Source organism: Mobula birostris, chromosome 29 (genome assembly GCF_030028105.1).
Source record: "Mobula birostris isolate sMobBir1 chromosome 29, sMobBir1.hap1, whole genome shotgun sequence".
Taxonomy (NCBI): domain Eukaryota; kingdom Metazoa; phylum Chordata; class Chondrichthyes; order Myliobatiformes; family Myliobatidae; genus Mobula; species Mobula birostris.
The window spans coordinates 18,376,110-18,395,065 of NC_092398.1; the positions used below are offsets into that span (position 1 = coordinate 18,376,110).

The window sequence follows — 18,956 nt, forward strand, 5'->3', positions numbered from 1 at the left end:
TTATGGTCGCAGCGAGCGTGCAATGGGTGTCCAAGAGAGACTTTACACGGAGTTTTGGTTTTAGTAGAGAATTCAGGAATGATGCTAGACTTGAAACTGATAGTCCTAAGGACCATGGAAAAGGTTACTCAGACACCAGTCGACCAAGGAACTGGCAGCTCCTTGTTGTGATCACAGGGTATTTACCCTGCAGTTCCTGATGGGAAGCAGGTGTGTGTAGTTAGTGGCACTTGGGAATAATTGGAAAATAAATGAGGTGACTGAGGCTCAATTGCTGAGATAAATGGCAATATGGGGGATTGCCTGAAGGGAACATGTCAGACCCACTCTCAAGGTCATCCGCTTTATTTATGATACTCCTCGCATTAAAGTAAGCATATCTCAAACCATCGATCTGAACGTGTTCCGTCCCTATCACCTGCTTTATTCTCCCTTCGCACTGTCTCCAATCTTTCTCCATTTGTTAGCCAACCTCTCTTTTCTCCGTCATTTCAGTTTGGTTCCCATACCCTCAGCAATTCTAGTTTAAATTCTCCCAATAAGCATTGGCAGACCAGCTTGCCAGGATATAGGTCTCCTTGGGATTCAAGGCCAACCACCTTTCTGTGGAAGTGACACCTGCCGCAGAGGAGCTCCCAGTCATCCACAAACCTGAATCATTGCCCCCTGCTCCAATCCCTCAGCCATGCATTTTCCCTCCACCTCATTCTATTCCTATACTCACTGTCACGTGCCACAAACAGTCATCCGGAGATTACTACCTTTGAGGTCCTGCTTGTCAACTTCCTTCCTAATTCCCTGTAGTCTGTTTTCAGGACCTGGTCCTTTTCCCTACCTATGTCGTTGGTACCAATATATACGACGACCTCTGGCTGTTCTCCTTGCTATATCAAGATATCGTTCAGGCGATCAGGATGATCCCGAACCGTGGCACCTGGGAGGCAAACTGTCATCCTCGTTTCTTTCCTGCATCCTCAAAATCGCCTGACTGACCCCCTAAATATAGATTCCCATATCACTGCTGCCATCCTTTTTCCCTACCCTTCTGAGCCACAGGGTAGAATCTGTGCCAGAGGCGCTACCACTGTTTTCTCCCCCTAGGTAGGCCGTCTCCCCCAAGGTAGGCCGTCTCCCCCAACAGTACTCAAACAGGAGTACTTATCGTTAAGAGAACAGCCACAGAGGTACTGTCTAGCATATGCTTCTTGCCCTTCCCTCTCCTGACTTACCCACTTAACAAATTATAAATAAAAATTCTGACAATAAAGCAAACTACGTTTGTGTCCTTTTTGACCAAGGTATCATGTTGATATATAGATCTTCAGCGAGCCAATAGTTGGAATAACAGTAACGGTCAGTTGCAGATCAGTAGCCAGTTCCAGACTCAGAATCTGGTTTAATGTCGCCGCTGTTCTTATGTAGTCTGGTGAACACTCAGTGAAACCAAATGTCTCTTTCTTAGTCAGTAAGGATGGATGGAAAGGAATATTACCCTTCGATAAAATAAGCCATTGACATGCGAAGTATCTTTCAGGGCTAGCACTCTTCACACAGCAAGTAAGATGTCACTCTACAAATGAATTACGCACAGATAAACGAAGTAAAATGCTTAAACTAAATAGTGTATGGTACAGTACAAATTAGCAAGTGATAGTTGGAATGAGATAACACAGAGATTTCAGAACCGTAATGGCCTGACGGAAGACGTTGTTTGCCGTCCTCATCGTTCTTGTCTTTATGGTTTGGACTCTCCTGCCTGATAGAAAATTTTAAGGAGGCTGCTGGAAAGGGTGCGTGAGATATTTGATTATAATTAGGGACCTGCATACGCGGCCCTCCTGATGAATGTCTCCGACGGATGGTACAGAGACCCTATAATTCTGTCAGCCGTTCTGTCAGTCTTTTCTCGGGACGTCCGGTCTGTTACTCTGCTACTCCAAAACCAGATGGAGATGCCATACTGATTAAGGAGACTTCTCTAAACACATTTAGCAAACTCTATCCTACCTAGGCTCTTTACGGTGTGGGAGTCCAAGTCAATGTATGGAAAGTTAAAATAATCTACTTTAACAACCTTGTGTTTCTTGTAGGAAACTCTCTGCACAACTGTCACTCTAAATTCTGCGCACTGTTGGGCGGTCTATAATATAGCCCATTAACATCTTCATTCGTTTGGGTCTTCCTCAGTTCCACCTATAACGCCTCACTAGACGTGTTATCCAATTTGTTCTGACTGTGCAGAGCCGTGGCTTTTTTGCTTGACTCGTAAAACCAGAGAACCGCGGAACATTGAGTTGTAAATCCGTCCTTCCTGTAACCAGCCCTCATCAATGCTTACAATATTATTATTCCATGCCCTGGGTGCAGACTCCTTACCTACGATACGTCTTGCATTAAAATATACGCAGCTCATGACATCAGTCGCATTATACTCAGCTTTTTGATTCCTGACTTTGTATGAGATCTTAACAACATCTGCCTCCCTAATGTCTCCACCAACTGCTTGCAGAGTACACGTCCCAGCTGCCTCAGAATCAGATAACTGGGAGGCACCATACCATCCGGCAATCTCCGACTTGTCCACATTAACTACTTTACGTTCCCCTAAGTAAGGAATCCCCTTTCACTACAGCACGCCTCTTCTCCCCTCTTCCGTTCTGAGTCACAGCACCAGATCCAGTCACATGACTGCTTAGAATTTTTGTGCTCGCTCATCCCCACACGCAACAATACAGGAAATCTGATATCTGTTTTTAGAGGGGGATGGTCACCACGGTAATCTCCATTGCAAGTTTCTCCTTCTTGGCTTTCTCCCGGTCTCATAGGTCCTGCATCTTAGGGGTAACTACCACTCTATGTCAGTGCCATCACAGATTCAGCCTCTTGAATGATAGCGAGTTCATCCAGTTCCAACGAAGTGCTGGAAGTTGCAGCGGGATGCACGTCCTGCGCGTGTAGTCTTCAAGGACACAGGGTGTCTCCAGCTTTCCTACATCCATCAAGAGAAGAACTCTGCTACCCTTTCTGGCGTCTCTACTGTTCTAAATGAGCAAATATAAAGAAGGATCAGCAATAAGTATACAACGACATCTTGATTCTCCAAAACTTCAGATATATTAGGGCAAATTTATAACAGTGCAAGACATATGCCTTGAGAGTTCAGATAAAGAGTAGGGAAAGCACAAACATTCCTACCGTCTGAAGCCGTTACGGTGAGAGTATCCAAGCTTGTGGTTTTCTTTCCAAAAGTACGATTTTTAAAAATATTTTATGAACTGCAACGGATGAATTCACTATTCAGCATTTTATCTTTAATTATGTTGTTCCAGATCTTCCACCTCAGCCCAAAATTTCAAAAAGTCCAGAATACCCAGTGTATGTAACTGGAGAAGCAGTTACTATTTCTTGTGACGTCGCGTGGCGTGGCTCACCAGGCCAATTTCAGTTGTTGAAGGACTCGGTCTTTGTCATAAACAGCACGGGAAACCAGAGGCAGTTCAACTATCATGTTAAAGCTGTCAATGCTGACAGTGAAGGGGACTACGCTTGTGTCTTTGTGACAATGGAATCGGGTCGACTGATACATTCTTCCATCAGCCATCACATTCGAATTAACGTCGCAGGTTAGTAAGGCATCCACTTTATAGGGTTCCATTCTATCAAACCCTCTCCAGTGATTGGAAAATCATCAAGTATAATCACCAAAATGATAAAGTATGTTTATTCAAAAGAGAGCAATTTCTAAACAAATTATCGACAGGGAACTTTAACACAATGTTTCCTTCCGGGTAAAGACGATTCGGTGAACCTTATAAAGTGCAGACCGAAGCTGTTGGATTGCCCATTGTCAGAGCTCGGTTATTGCAATTATTTTTTCTTAGTATGGTTTAACTTGGTAACAAGAATATTTTACTCGGTCGTCTAAATCGACTGACGAAATATTGGGCCTGCACGCAGAGAGAGAAAAAAGAATAGGACAATCCTTTACTGTGCGCAAAAAACAAACAAACAAACAAAAAAAAACAAAGCGGCCAAAATTAACTGCGGGAGCAGACCACGACTACTTAAAGTTCACGAAGAATATTCGGGACCTTGTCACGAAAGATAACCAATGAGAGTAAGAAAATAGCCTGGGACTGTTTAACAGTACACAAGAAATCCATAAAACCACACAAACATAATATATAGCATTAGAATTCATCACATCGAGTCTGCTGCGCCCTTCCATCATTGCTGATTCCAAAACACACTCAACCCCATACTCCTGCCTTGAACGTATCAACTTCCACCTTAAATATACCACGGACATGGCATCTACCACAGTCTGTGGCAAAGCATTCCACAGGTCTCCTCTCGCTGGTTATATAATTCCTCCTTACCTCTCTTTTTAAAAAAAGGTCATCCCTCAATTTTGTGGCTCTGCCTTTATTTCTGGGTACCCCCGCAATTGCAAACGTCCTGTTCTCAACTACCCATTCTAGTCCGTTTAATATTCGATAGGTTTCAACGAGATTCACCCCCACCCCCACCGCCCCGCATTCTCCTTCATTCCAATGAGTACAGGACCAGAGCTGCCAAACGGTCCTCATATGTTTACCCGTTCAATCGCTGAATCATCCTTGTTAAATTCCCCTGGACTCTCTCCAATGACAACAGATCCTTTCCGAGATATGTGGTCTAAACTTGTTGACAATAATTCAAGTGTGGCCTGGTTAGTGTCTTATATATCCTCAGCGTTATCTCATTAATTTTATATTATATTCCCTTGAAATAAATGTTAATATTGAAGGTGCCTTCTTTACTAAAGACTCAATGTGCAAATTAACCTTCTTTGAATCCTGCACGAGAACTGCTAAGCATCTATGATCTTTCAACGCTCTCACTATTTAGAATATAGTCCGCACTATTGTTCCGTTTACTACAATGCCGTATCATACATTTCTACAGCATTTCTCTCAGGACCTAGAATCTTGACCATCTGGTGTAGTGACCTATCCACCTTAAGACCTTTGAGATTGCCTCGAGCTTTTTCCTTTGAAATAGCAATGGCACTCACTCTTGCCTCCTGCCACTCCAATCCTCCAACATACTTGGGCAAGCTGATCTCTCATGCTTTTGTAATTCACTTTATTCGTTGAGACACTGATACATGAGACGTGTACAATTCACTCTCAAATTGCAGTATGAATTTAATCATATTAATATCACTGCCTATGAAATATTACTCGACATTAAGCTCCCTAATAAGAGCTGGGCTATTGCACAACACCCCATCCATGATACCCTTCTCCCGAGTAGGCTCAAGCACAAGGTGCCTAAAAATCCATCTCGTAGGCATTCCGCGAGTACCCCTTCTTGCGATTCGGTACCAGCTTGATTTTCTCAAAGGTCTTGCTGTCACAGTGGCGGGGGCATTGGGAGCAAGGGGGACCCAAATGCAAGACACATCTTGTGAGTTACTTAGATTTAGTTTATTGTTCGATACCAAGAGAGCAAGGCAGGAGCAGGAACCAGCGAACTGGACAAGGACTCAGGCCTACGACTAGGCTGGGACGAAGGGTCTGGGCTTGGACTCGGAATCGGCTCTTAGAACTAGAGGAGACATGAAGAGGCTAGGGTATGGACTCCGAGGCAGAGACTGGGCAAGACCTAGTACTTGGGTCTTGTCTCGGGCTCGCACCCCAGAACCAGGCATGTACGTGACATGGGTTGGGGAGAGGAGAAAGATGGAAAACAGAGCCTCGGTCTCGGGAGGGCAAGTTCATGGAACCATGGATACACACACAGAACGGAGAGCCGGAATCCCTCCTTCGGTACAGGTCATAGGGCCGGGACTCATGACACTCCGCGGGGCAACGGCAAGACGGCGTGACTTACCCACAGATGCGAGGACGAGACAAGACGAACACGAATGAACACCAGATATTACCTATCTAGCTCCGGCGATGGAACTAGACCAGTGTGCAGGCAGGGGCTGCAGACGAGGGCTAGAGGCAAGAGCGGTGGAGAAGGGATTCAGACAAGGGGGTAGGACTGGAATCACAGACCGCCAGGGCCAGGACTTGACTCAGAACTGGGACCCTGCCAGGACCAGAACTTGACTTGGTGCTTGAAAGCTGATAGGGAGATGACTTGACTTGGTGCTTCAATCCCGTCGGAATCGGGACTTGACTTGGTGCTTGAATGCCGCCGGAGCCACGACTTGACTTGGATCCTCCAGGTAGTGGCGAGGTCTTGACTCGGCCCGGGAATAGTAAACAGCGGTTCTTTATTCCCTCCGGCGTGTTAACTGACGGTCCCACCTCGGTGAGAAAACTTTGCAGGCTCGCTTTGGCGAGGTAACTGGACAGCTTTGCTCCGGTGAGCAAGGGCGAATTACCGGTACTCGCTTCGGCAGAGACAAGGCTTGCTCGGGCCCGATGACATCGGCACACCGTACCTTTGATGACTTTGCAGACGCTCTCGAGCCGAACGGCTGAAAGCCGGAAACTATACACTACCAGTTCAGCAGAGCGTTAATTGCCTTTAATCGGCAAAGTCGAGGGACACGGGAAAACAGGGAATCAACGGTCCGGATTGTAACAAACAAGGTAAATGTAAAAGGACCCCGATCCGGACCATGACACTTGCATATTGAACTCCAGCATTACAATTGTGGCATTGCCCTTATTACATGCCTTTTACATTTTCCTCATCCCAATCTCCACCCCGCATCATGACTACTATTTGCAGGCCTATATATGATACGCATACTGTTTTTTTTTTTTTTTTTTACCCTTGCAGTTCCTTAATTTCACCCACAAAGATTCGACCATCTCTGACCCTATGTCACCTCTTTCTAAAGATGTAATTGCATGTCTTACCAACAGAACCACACCACCGTCTATGCCTTCCAGCCTGCCGTTTCGATACATATTGTATCATTTGATGGCAAAGGCTCAAAGGATATAATGGATACTATCAAGATTCCTGACTTTTTCTGAGATCTTAACAAAATCTGCCTCCCTAATCCCTCCACCACCTGCTTGCGGAGTACTCGAACCCAGATGCCTCAGAACCAGAAAACCGGGAGGCAACATACCATCCGGCAATCTCCATCTTGTCCACATTAACTACTTTCTGTTCCCCTAAGTAAGGAATCCCCTTTCACTTCAGCATGCCTCTTCTCCTCTCTTCCATTCTGAGTCACAGGACTCGATCCAGTCACGTGACTGCCTGGACTTTTGTTTTGTGCTCGGTCATCCCCCCACGCAACAGTACCGAAAATGTTATATCTGTTTTATTTTTTTTTTTTTTTTTTTTTTTTTTTGAGGGACATGGTCACCACGGTATTCTCCATTGCAAGTTGAACCATTTTCCCATTCCTGCATTTCACCCGGTCTCCTAGGTCCTGCATCTTAGGGGTAACTACCACTCTATGTCACTGCCAACACACATTCACCCTCTTGAATGATAGCAAGTTCATCCAGTTCCAGCGAACTGTTAGAAGTTGAAGCGGGATGTACGTCCTGCTCGAGTAGTCTTCAAGGACACAGGCTGTCTCCCGCCTTCCTACATCCATCAAGAGAGGAATTCTGCTACCTTTTCCGGCGTCTCTACTGTTTTAAATGAGCAAATATAAAGAATGAATATCAATAAGTATACAACAACATCCTGATTCTCGAAGACATCAGCTATATTATTGCAAATTTAAAACAGTGCAAGAAATAAGTCTTGAGATTTTAGATAAGGAGTGGGAAAAACACAAACATTCCTACTGTCTGAACCCTTATGGTGAGAGTATCCAAGTTTGCGGTTTTGTTTCCAAAAGTACGATTTTTAAAAATATTTTATGAACTGCAACTGATGAATTCACTATTCAGCATTTTCTCCTTAATTATATTGTTCCAGATCTTCCACCTCAGCCCAAAATTTCAAAAAGTCCAGAATACCCAGTCTATGTAACTGGAGAAGCAGTTACTATTACTTGTGATGTCGCGTGGCGTGGCTCACCAGGCCAATTTCAGTTGTTGAAGGACTCAGTCTCTATCATAAACAGCACGGGAAACCAGAAGCAGTTCAACTATCATGTTGAAGCTGTCAATACTGACAGTGATGGGGACTACGCTTGTATCTTTATGAAAATGGAATCGGGTCGACTCATCCGTTCTTCCATCAGCCATCACATTCGAATAAACGTCGCAGGTTAGTAAGGCATCCACTTTATAGCGTTCCATTCTATCAAACCCTCTCCAGTGATTGGAAAATCATCAAGTATAATCACCAGAATGATGAAGGATGTTTATTCAAAACAGAGTAATTTCTAAACAAAATATATTCAGGGAACTTTAACACAATGTTTCCTTCCTGGTAAAGACGATTCTGTGAATCTTATAAAGTGCAGACCGCAACTGTTGGATTGCCCATTGTCAGACCTCGGTTATTGCGATTAATTTTCCTTTGTATGGTTTAACTTGGTAACAAGGATATTTTACTCGGTCGTCTTAAGCGATTAATGAAATAGTGGGCCTGCACACAGAGAAAAAAAAAAGAAGACGGGATAATCCTTTACTGAGAAAGAGGGAAAAAAAAAACAGCCAAAATTAACTGTCGGACCAGACCACGACTATTTAAACTTCATGAAGAACATTAGGGACGTTGTCACGAAAGATAACCAATGGGAAAAAAATAACCTGGGACTGGTTGACAGTAGACAGGAAGTCCAAAAGTCAGACAAACATAATATATAGGATTAGAATTCATCACATCGAGTCTGCTGCGCCCTTCCAACATTGCTGATTCCAAAACACACTCAACCCCATTCTCCTGCTTGAAAGTATCAACTTCCACCTTAAAATATACCACGGACTTGGCATCCACCACAGTCTGTGACAAAGCATTCCACAGGTCTCCACTCGCTATATACACATATATATATACTACAGAAATAGAGGGACAGCCACAAAACTGAGGGGTGACCTTTATAAAAATCCTTCTTACCTCTCTTTTTAAAAAGGTCACCCCTCAATTTTGTGGCTCTGCCTTTATTTCTGGATACCCCCGCCATAGCAAACATCCTGTTCTCAACAACCCATTCTAGTCCTTTTAATATTCGGTAGGTTTCAACGAGATTCAACCACATCCCCACTGCCCCGCATTCTCCTAAATTCCAAAGAGTACAGGCCCAGAGCTGCCAAACGGTCCTCATATGTTAACCCGTTCAATCGCGAATCATCCTTGTGAAATTACCCTGGACTCTTTCCAATGACAACAGATCCTTTCCGAGATATGGAGTCTAATCCTGTTGACAAGACTACAAGTGTGGCCTGGTTAGTGTCTTATTAATCCTCAGCGTTATCTTATTAATTTTATATTATATTCCCCTGAAATAATTGCCAACATTGAAGGTGCCTTCTTTACTACAGACTCAAAGTGTAATATTAACATTCTTTGAATCTTGCACGAGGACTCCTAAGCATCTATGATCTTTCAACATTCTCACTATTTAGAATATGATCCGCACTATTGTTCTGTTTACCAAAATGCACCATCATACATTTCTACAGAATTTCTCACAGGACTTAGTGTGCTGACCATCTGGTGTAGTTACCTATCCACTTTAAGCACTTTGAGATTGTCTCGAGGTTTTTCCTTTGAAATAGCAATGGCACGCACTCTTGCCTCCTGACACTCCAATCCTCCAACCCACTTGGGCAAGCTCATCTCTCATGCTTTTGCAATTCCCTTTATTCTTTGCGACACTGATACATGAGACCTGTACTATTCCATCTGAAATTGCCGTGTGAATTTAATCATATGAATATCACAGCCTCTGAAATATTACTCTACATTAAGCTCCCTAATAAGAGCTGGGCTAATGTATAACAGCCGATCCATCATACCCTTCTCCCGAGTAGGCTTAAGCACAAGGTGCCTAAAAATCCATCTCGTAGGCATTCCGCGAGAACTCTTTCTTGCGATTTGGCACCATCTTGATTTTCCCAATCGTCTTGCATATTGAACTCCATCATTACAATTGTGGCATCGGCCGTATGATATGCCTTTTACATTTGTATCATATCAATCTCAACCCCACATCATGACTACTATTTGCAGTCCTACATATGATTCGCATAACTCTTTTTCCCCTTGTAGCTCCTCAACTTCATCCACAAAGATTCGATCATCTCCGACCCCATGTCACCTCTTTCGGAAGATGTAATTGCATCTCTTACCAACAGAACCACACCACCGTCTATGCCTGCCAGCCTGCCGTTTCGATACAAATTATATCCTTTGATGGCAAGGGTTCGAAGGATATAATGGATACTATGGCCTTCGTTGAGCCACGCTTCAGTGATACCTGCGACGTCATACCGACCAATCTGCTACGTGCATTGAAATAAAGCACTGTCAGCACTGCATTCTTCACCCTCTTGAATCTTGCCTGTGTGGACTATTTAACTGTTTGCTCTGTCTGCATTTACACCCAGTCATTGGCTTGTCCTTGCTTACATTCATGTTATACCCATCATCTAATTGTAAACCTGCAGATTCATCCTCAGCTCTACGACACTAGCTCCTAGCACCCCTACAAAATTAGTTTAAGCCACTCCCAACAGCTCTCGTAAACCTACCCGCAAGAATATTTTCCTCCCTACCCCCACCCCACCCCGGATTCATATGCAGCCCATCCCTTTTGTACAGCTCACACCTGCCCCGGAAGTGGCCCCAGTTATCCAGAAATAATGTGAACCATTGCCCCCTGCTGCAATTCTTCAGCCACGTGTTTGTCAGCCAAAACGTTCTTTTCCTAACCTCATTGTCAAGTGGCACAGACAGGAATCCCGAGATTACTACCCTTGTGGTCCTACTTTTCAATTTCCTCCTTAAATCCCTGTGTTATGCTTTCAGGACATCCTCCCTGCTTCATCCAATGTATTTGGTATCAATAAGTTCACGATTTCGGCTTGCTCACCCTGTGTATTCTGAAGGTTGGAAGAGAATGTGCCAAGAACGTTTCGAGGAAAAATGCGAGCGGAGGAAATGACACACTGATTTTAAAGCTGGAGAACACTGCCTTCTTAGCTTAGCGAGTACAGGAGAGAGAAAAATCCTGCCGAACCAAAACCTGAAACAACGAATCCGATAGTTCAAATGCGCCCTCACTAGATTTTTATAAAGCAGCAACAGAATGGGAAGCTAAAAACAGGAAAAACACACAGAAAGTGAAAACAGAGTACCAGCAGGAATAGGCTACAAGGTCCTGATACACTTATAGGACTTTTGAATACTCTCATGTTTCTTGTATGCTTGGCTGAAACTTCCACATTCAGTTCCCAAAGTACTCAGATCTCCGAGTTTCAAATCACGTATGTCATCAGCTTACAATATTTAACGTTCAAGCCACTACCGGCCACGTATGCAGAGATTTGCAGAGGTTATTTGCCTGCGAGGCAATAATTTTCCTGGCCTCTCAATGTTAAATGCGAAGTCCCTCTTATTCTTCTGAAACCCATGGAAAACGGATTCAAATCGCCAAACCTCTGGAACTGGCCTGTAATACCGTTCAATTCACTATTTACTTAAAACTATTTATGAATGGATCACATATAACCAGGTTCAGGATGATATTATGCAAATACCATATGTCTCCTTTAACGTCTTAGGTAAGAGCAATCGGCACTACTCTGAACGGATGTTACGACCTAGAGACTTACGATCAGCCCTCTTTACAACTCATCTTTGCAGTATTTCTTTACTACGCAGTTTCCTTTCTGTGTGATGCAACTTACTTGTGCTCCTTGTTTTTGCTGCAAATGTCTAACAAAAAGAATCTCAGGATATAATACAATAATATTGACGTGGTTTTAAGTGAATCTACATTTACCTTGAACTTTCACCTTCAGTGCAAAAAAGTTAGTGTTGTACATTTGACGTCATGCACGTCATGCATAAGAGCAAAGGGAAAGTGATGTTTCGTCAACTCAATAAAAAATATCGTTGAATTCAATTTAAGCTGTTTGTTTAACAGGTAATCGAACATGCAGTCTAAATCTATGCTTTCACTAATTAATTAATACAGCAGCAGTTTAGGGAGAATACTTCTTTCGCATATTTGATTGCGCACTCATAGCAATTCTTCTGCACGTCTCTCGTTTCAGATACTCCGCCGGGACCCAAAATCTGCAAGAGTCCTGATCATTCGATCTATGTGCCAGGGGAAACAGTCAACATAACCTGCGTTGCAGAACATCCTGTTGAAATTGCGCTGCTTCAGTTAACGAAAGACACCGCTCCTCTCATCAACAGCAGTGAACACCATGAACACCGAAGAGATGTCTCTTATATCATGAAAAATGTGAGCAGAGACATGGCTGGCGTCTACGCCTGCGTTCTGATGACACAAATATCTGGTCGATGGATAACTTCCCCTTACAGCCAAAATGTTCGTGTTATAGTCACAGGTTAGTGTCTCGGTTCCTGTTATGCACGTTGATGCACTGATTGGTAGTATTAGAACATTGATCAAAATCTAATACAGCACCAGGAACAGAGTTCCAGCGAGCTGGTTCAGTTAGTTAGCAAATGCTTAACTAAACTAACTCCTTTTGCCGACAGAATATTCATATTCTTTCATTTCCTGCACGATTAAGTGCTACTCCCAAAGGCTGCAGTACGCCTCTATCGTATTTAACTCCATCCATACTCTCGAAAGACATGCAGCATATTTAAGCATCCAACACTGAGCAAAGACCTGACCGCATACATATGCTTATAATCTTCCTCGTCTCGTCTCAAATGCAAGCCCATCCGATATGAGATATTTCAAACCTCGACAGAAAGACACTGGATGTCTATTCTCTTTATGAGTACCATACTTTTATAAATAGCTACGAGATCTCCGCCGTTCCAGAGAAGACAAGAAAGTTTTGTCCATTCTCTCTGACAGTACATGACCATTAATCCAGTCAGCTTTCTGGTAAACATCTGCCGCAGCCTTCCGCAGCCCCCGAAAAATCTCACCCACCTTCCTATAATAATGCGATCATAACTGAATGGGATATTCCGGATGCAGACGCCCTAGAGATTTATGGAAGTATAACATGATTTCACAACACTTAAGCTCAGTTGCTCGGACAAAAAATGGAGGTAGGTTTCTTTCCTTCTTTGGCACTGTCAACCAGCGTAGTTATTTTCAGGGAGCTATGATCTTGGACCCAAAGTTCCCTTCTAAAGGAGCTTTAATTCAAGAGACTGGAAAATTCAGTGAATTCGGTTTGGTAACCGCATCTTCTCCACCATTTGCATCTGCACAGTGGCACCACAAGTTTGCGTGCTTCGCCCGTTGGAAGACTCGTTTTATAGTGGTTAGCAGAACTTTGCGTTACAGAACAGGAGACGAGTATTGCATTTCTGCCATTGACTGTAACGATTTTCTACGTTCTCTCTGATACAACGTGGGGTTTTTCCCAGTACTCCTGTTCTCCCTGACAGTTAAGGACTCACTGGTTTTGTAGGGTAATTGCCCATTGTAAATGATCCTGTGATTTGGCTAGGATTAAATCGTGGGATTGCTGCTCAGCGAGGCTTGAAGACGTCGGATGGCTACTTCTGCGTTGTTTCTCAATATTAAATAAAATTAAATATATACTCATGAATATGAGTCTAAGCACAGTTATAATGTCATATGTATGTTAACTGACGACAATAAAGTCGTTGGTTGATTCATAGGTAGTGACGAGGGAGATTGAAATCTTGGTGAGTGCTACACAACAACAACACAACTCAGCGTCAGCAAGACCAAACAGCTGATTATTAGCTTTAGGAAGATGAAATCAGATGTCCAAGAAAATAGTCCTCATCAGAAGTCGAGCGTGTGAAGAAGTTCAAAGTTTTCGCTGTTATTCTTTCAGAGGATCTGTCCTGGGCTTAATAAGTAAGTGTAATTACGATTAAAGCAACCCGTGTCTTTCCGTGATATCGGAAACTTTGAAAATGTTCTATAGAAGTGAGGTGGAGAATCGTAGTACCAGTAAGAATCTACGACGGGAAAAACTGGATGAATTCTCATGCGATATTTTAACACAACAACAGCAACAAAACTTCCCATATTTAAGTTGCTGTCTTTTAGAAACTGCCCTCACGAAAAGCAAAAGTACGTTTTTTTTTTCGAACCTTGTCCTTAGCCATACATTGTTAAGAGTTCTGCCGACTCGACATACGTTACTGGAGTATTGGTCACTATTAACCTCACAGTTACAAATCGTAATTCCATTTGGCGAATCCAATTATTGAATGTCTCCATGCCAATCATCAACAACAATAGAGACCAACGGCACTATTTATCATAGAAACATCGACACATGGAAAATCTACAGCACAATACATGCCCTTGGGGGTTTTCCTTAATCCTGTCCTCCAAGTCCTTCTCGTGGCCCCTTCTGGCTCACCTAATTTCATTCATAAACTCTTTCCTGCTAGCCTTATAATCTTCTAGATCTCTATCATTAGCTAGTTTTTTGAACCTTTCGTAAGTTCTTCGTTTCTACTGGACTAGATTTACAACAGCCTTTTTACACCACGATTCCTGTACACTACCATCTTTTCCCTGTCTCATTGGAACGTACCTGTCGCAAGGACGTGGCGGTGGAACGAACCCAAGTGCTGAACACGGGCGCGGAGGCCTAATCGGGAGGCCTAACAGTCTTAGCGAGCGCGGAATGGGTGTCCAAGAGAGTCTTTACCCGGAGTCTTGGTTTTCGTAGAGAATTCAGGAACGATGCTAGACTTGGAACTGATAGTCCTAAGAACCATGGAACGAGGTTACGCATACACGAGTCGACCAAGGAACTGGCAGCTGCTTGTTGTAATCACAGGGTCTTTACCCTGCAATTCCTGATGGGAAGCAGGTGTGTGTCGTTTGTGGAACCCGGAAATGATTGGAAATTAAATGACCCGCTCTCTAAGCTCATCCGCCTTATTCATAATATTCCTCACATTAAAGTAAGCACATGTCAAACTATCGATCTGTGCGTGTCCCTTCCCTATCACCTGCTTTATCCTCCCTTTCGCACTGTCTGCAATCTTTCACCATTTGTTAGCCAACCTCCCTTTTCTCCGTCACTGCAGTTTGGTTCCCATCCACTGAGCAATTCTAGTTTAAATTCTCCCCATAAGCATTAGCAGACCAGCTTGCCAGGATATAGGTCCCTTTGGGATTCAAGGGCAACCACCTTTCTGTAGAGGTCACACCTGCCCCAGAAGAAGTCCCTGTGATCCACAAACCTGAATCACGGCCCCCTTTTCCAATCCCTCAGCCACGCATTTACGCTCCACCTCATTCTATTCCTATACTCACTGTCACATGTCACAAACAGTCATCCGGAGATTACTACCTTTGAGGTCCTGCTTCTCAACTTCGTTCCTAATTCCCTGTAGTCTGTTTTCAGGAACTCCTCCTTTTCCCTACATATGTCGTTGGTATCAATATATACCACGACCTCTGGCTCTTCTCCTTCCTATATCAAGACATCGTTGAGGTGATCAGGATCATCCCGAAACCTGGCACCTGTCAGGCAAACTGTCATCCTCGTTTCATTCCTGCGTCCACAAAATCGCCTGTCTGACCCCCTAAATATAGAGACCCATATCATTGCTGCCATCCTTTTCCTTTCCCTACCTTCTTAGCCACAGGGCAGAATCTGTGCCAGAGGCGCGACCACAGTTTTCTATCCCCAGGTAGGCCGTCACCCCCAACAGTACTCAAACAGGAGTACTTATCGCTAAGGGGAGAGCCACAGAGGTACTCTCTAGCATCTGCTTCTTTCCCTTCCCTCTCCCGACCGGTACCCACTTATCAAATTATAAATAAAAATTCTGTCAGTAAAGCAAACTTTGTTTGTGTCCATTTTGAACCAAGTATCAAGTTGATGGATAACTTCTTCAGCGAGCCAAGTAGTTGGAATAATAGTAACGGTCAGTTGCAGATCAGTAGCCAGTACCAGAATCAGAACCTGGTTTAATGTCGCCGCTGTTCTTATGTAGTCTGGTATACACTCAGTGAAACCAAATGTCTCTTTCTTAGTCAGTAAGGATGTATGCAAAGGATTATTACCCTTCGATAAAATAAGCCATTCACATGCGAAGTATTTTTCAGGCATAGCACACTTCACACGGCTCGTAGGCAAAACAAGATATCACTCTACAAATGAATTACGCACAGATAAACGATATGCGTTGGAATCTCTGCCTGAGAGAGAACTTTAAAGAGCCTGCTGGATGGGTGCATGAGATATTTGATTATGATTAGGGACCTGCATACGCGGCCCTCCTGATGAATGTCTCCGACGGATGGTACAGAGACCCTATGATTCTTTCAGCCGTTCTCACAGTCTTTTCTCAGGACGTCCGGTCTGTTACTCTGCTACTCCAAAACCAGATGGAGATGCCATACTGATTAAGGAGACTTCTCCAAACTCGTTTAGCAAACTTTATCCCAGCTAGACATTTTACAGTGTGGGAGTCCAAGTCAATGTATGGAAAGTTAAAATAATCTACTATAACAACCTTCTGTTTCTTGTAGCAAACTCTCTACACAACTGTCACTCTAAATACTGCGTACTGTTGGACGGTCTATAATATAGCCCGTTAACGTGTTCATTTGTTTGGGTATTCCTCTGTTCCACCTACAACGCCTCACTAGACGCGTTATCCAATCTATTCTGACTGTGCAGAGCTGTGGCGTTTTCCTTGACCGGTAACACCAGAGATCCGCCGAATACTGAGTTGTAAATCCAGTCCTTCCTGTAACCAGCCCTCACCAATGCTTACAATGTTATTATTCCCTGCCCTTAGTGCAGATTCCTTACCTACGATACGTCTTGCATTAAAATATACGAAGCTCATGACATCAGTCGCGTTATGCTCAGCTTTTTGATTCTTGACTTTGTCTGAGATCTTAACAACATCAGCTTCCCTAATCACTCCACCAATTGCGTGGTGAGTACACGATCCCAGATGCCTCAGGACCAGACAACCGGGAGGCAACATACCATCCGGCAATCTCTGTCCTGTCCGCATTAAGTACTTTCGCTTTCCCCTAAGTAATGATCCCCCTTCACTGCAGACGCCTCTTCTTACCTCTCCCATTCTGAGTCACAGCACCAGATCCAGACACATGACTGCCTAGACCTTTTGTGCTCGGGCATTCCCCCACGCAGCAGTACGGAAAGTGTCATATCTGTTTTTTTTTTGAGGGACATGGTCACCACGGTATTCTCCATTGCAAGTTGAACCATTTTCCCCTTCCTGGCTTTCACCCGGTCTCCTAGGTCCTGCATCTTAGGGGTAACTACCACTCTATGTCACTGCCATCACATATTCAGCCTCTTGAATGATAGCGAGTTCATCCAGTTCCAGCGAAGTTTTGGAAGTTGAAGCGGGATGTACGTCCTGCTCGAGTAATCTTCAAGTACACAGGCTGTCTCCCGCCTTCCTACATCCATCAAGAGAAGAATTCTGCTACCCTTTCCGGCGTCTCTACTGTTTTAAATGACAAAGATAAAGAAGGAATAGCAATAAGTATACAACGACATCTTGCTTCTCCAAAACATCAGCTATATTAAGGCACATTTAAAGCAGTGGAAGAAATAAGCCTTGAGATTTCAGATAAAGAATGGGGAAAGCACAAACTTTCCTACTGTCTGAAGCCGTTACGATGAGGGTATCCAGGCTGGTGGTTTTGTTTCCGAAAGTACGATTTTTAAAAATATTTCATGAACTGCAACTGATGAATTCACTATTGAGCATTTTGTCTTTAATTTTGTTGCTCCAGATCTTCCACCTCAGCCCAAAATTTCAAAAAGTCCAGAATACCCAGTGTATGTAACTGGAGAAGCAGTTACTATTTCTTGTGACGTCGCGTGGCGTGGCTCACAAGGGCAATTTCAGTTGTTGAAGGACTCGGTCTCTATCATAAACAGCACGGGAAACCATAAGCATTTCAACTATCATGTTGAAGCTGTGAATGCTGACAGTGAAGGGGACTACGCTTGTGTCTTTGTGGCAATGCAATTGGGTCGACTGATACGTTCGTCCATCAGCCATCACATTCGAATAAACGTCGCAGGTTAGTAAGGCATTCACTTTATAGTGTTCCATTCTATCAAACCGTCTCCAGTGATTGGAAAATCATCAGATATAATCACCAGAATGATGAAGTATGTTTATTCAAAGGAGAGTAATTTCTAAACAAATTATCTGCAGGGAAGGTTAACAGAATGGTTTCTTCCGGGTAAAGGCGATTCTGTGAACCTTATAATGTGCAGTCCGAAGCCGTTGGATTGCCCATTGTCAGAGCTCGGTTATTGCAATTAATTTTCCTTAGTATGGTTTAACTTGGTATCAAGGATATTTTACTCGGTCGTCTAAATCGACTGATGAAATATTGGGCCTGCACGCAGAGCGAAAAAAAAAAAAAGACCACGGGATAATTCTTTACTGAAGCAAAAAAAAGCAGCCAAAATTAACTGTGGGACCAGACCACGACTAATTAACCTTCACGATGTACATTCGGGACGTCGTCAGAAAAGATAACCAATGAGAAAACAAAATAGCCTGGGAATGGCTGACAGCAGACAAGAAGTCCATAAGACCACACAAACATAATATATAAGATTAGGATTGATCACAGCGAGTCTGCTGCGCCCTTCCATCTTTGCAGATTCCGAAACACTCAGCCCCATGCTCCTGCCTTGAAATTATCAACTTCCACCTGAAATATACCACGGACTTGGTATCCACCACAGTCTGAGACAAACCATTCCACAGGTCTCCACCTTACCTCTCTTTTTAGAAAGGTCAAACCTCAATTTTGTGGCTCTGCCTCTATTTCTGGATACCCCCACCATAGCGAACACCCTGTTCTCAACCACCCATTCTAGTCCTTTTAATATTCGGTAGGTTTCTACGAGATT

The 18,956-nt window shown here is 43.6% G+C and overlaps 1 protein-coding gene across 5 annotated transcripts in view; it reads left to right on the forward strand.

The window, feature by feature from the left end:
• LOC140190023 (uncharacterized) overlaps positions 1 to 18,956 on the forward strand; it is a 158,538-nt gene that overhangs the window by 116,737 nt on the left and 22,845 nt on the right. For 3 of the 5 annotated variants that reach the window (XM_072246420.1, XM_072246419.1, XM_072246421.1), the window contains 4 exons: positions 3,330 to 3,623; positions 7,891 to 8,184; positions 12,144 to 12,446; positions 17,816 to 18,109. In XM_072246420.1, the coding sequence (XP_072102521.1) occupies positions 3,330 to 3,623; positions 7,891 to 8,184; positions 12,144 to 12,446; positions 17,816 to 18,109 (1,185 nt within the window). The remainder of the gene's footprint in view (positions 1 to 3,329; positions 3,624 to 7,890; positions 8,185 to 12,143; positions 12,447 to 17,815; positions 18,110 to 18,956) is intronic. The other 2 variants (XM_072246422.1, XM_072246423.1) reach the window with 1 other exon arrangement.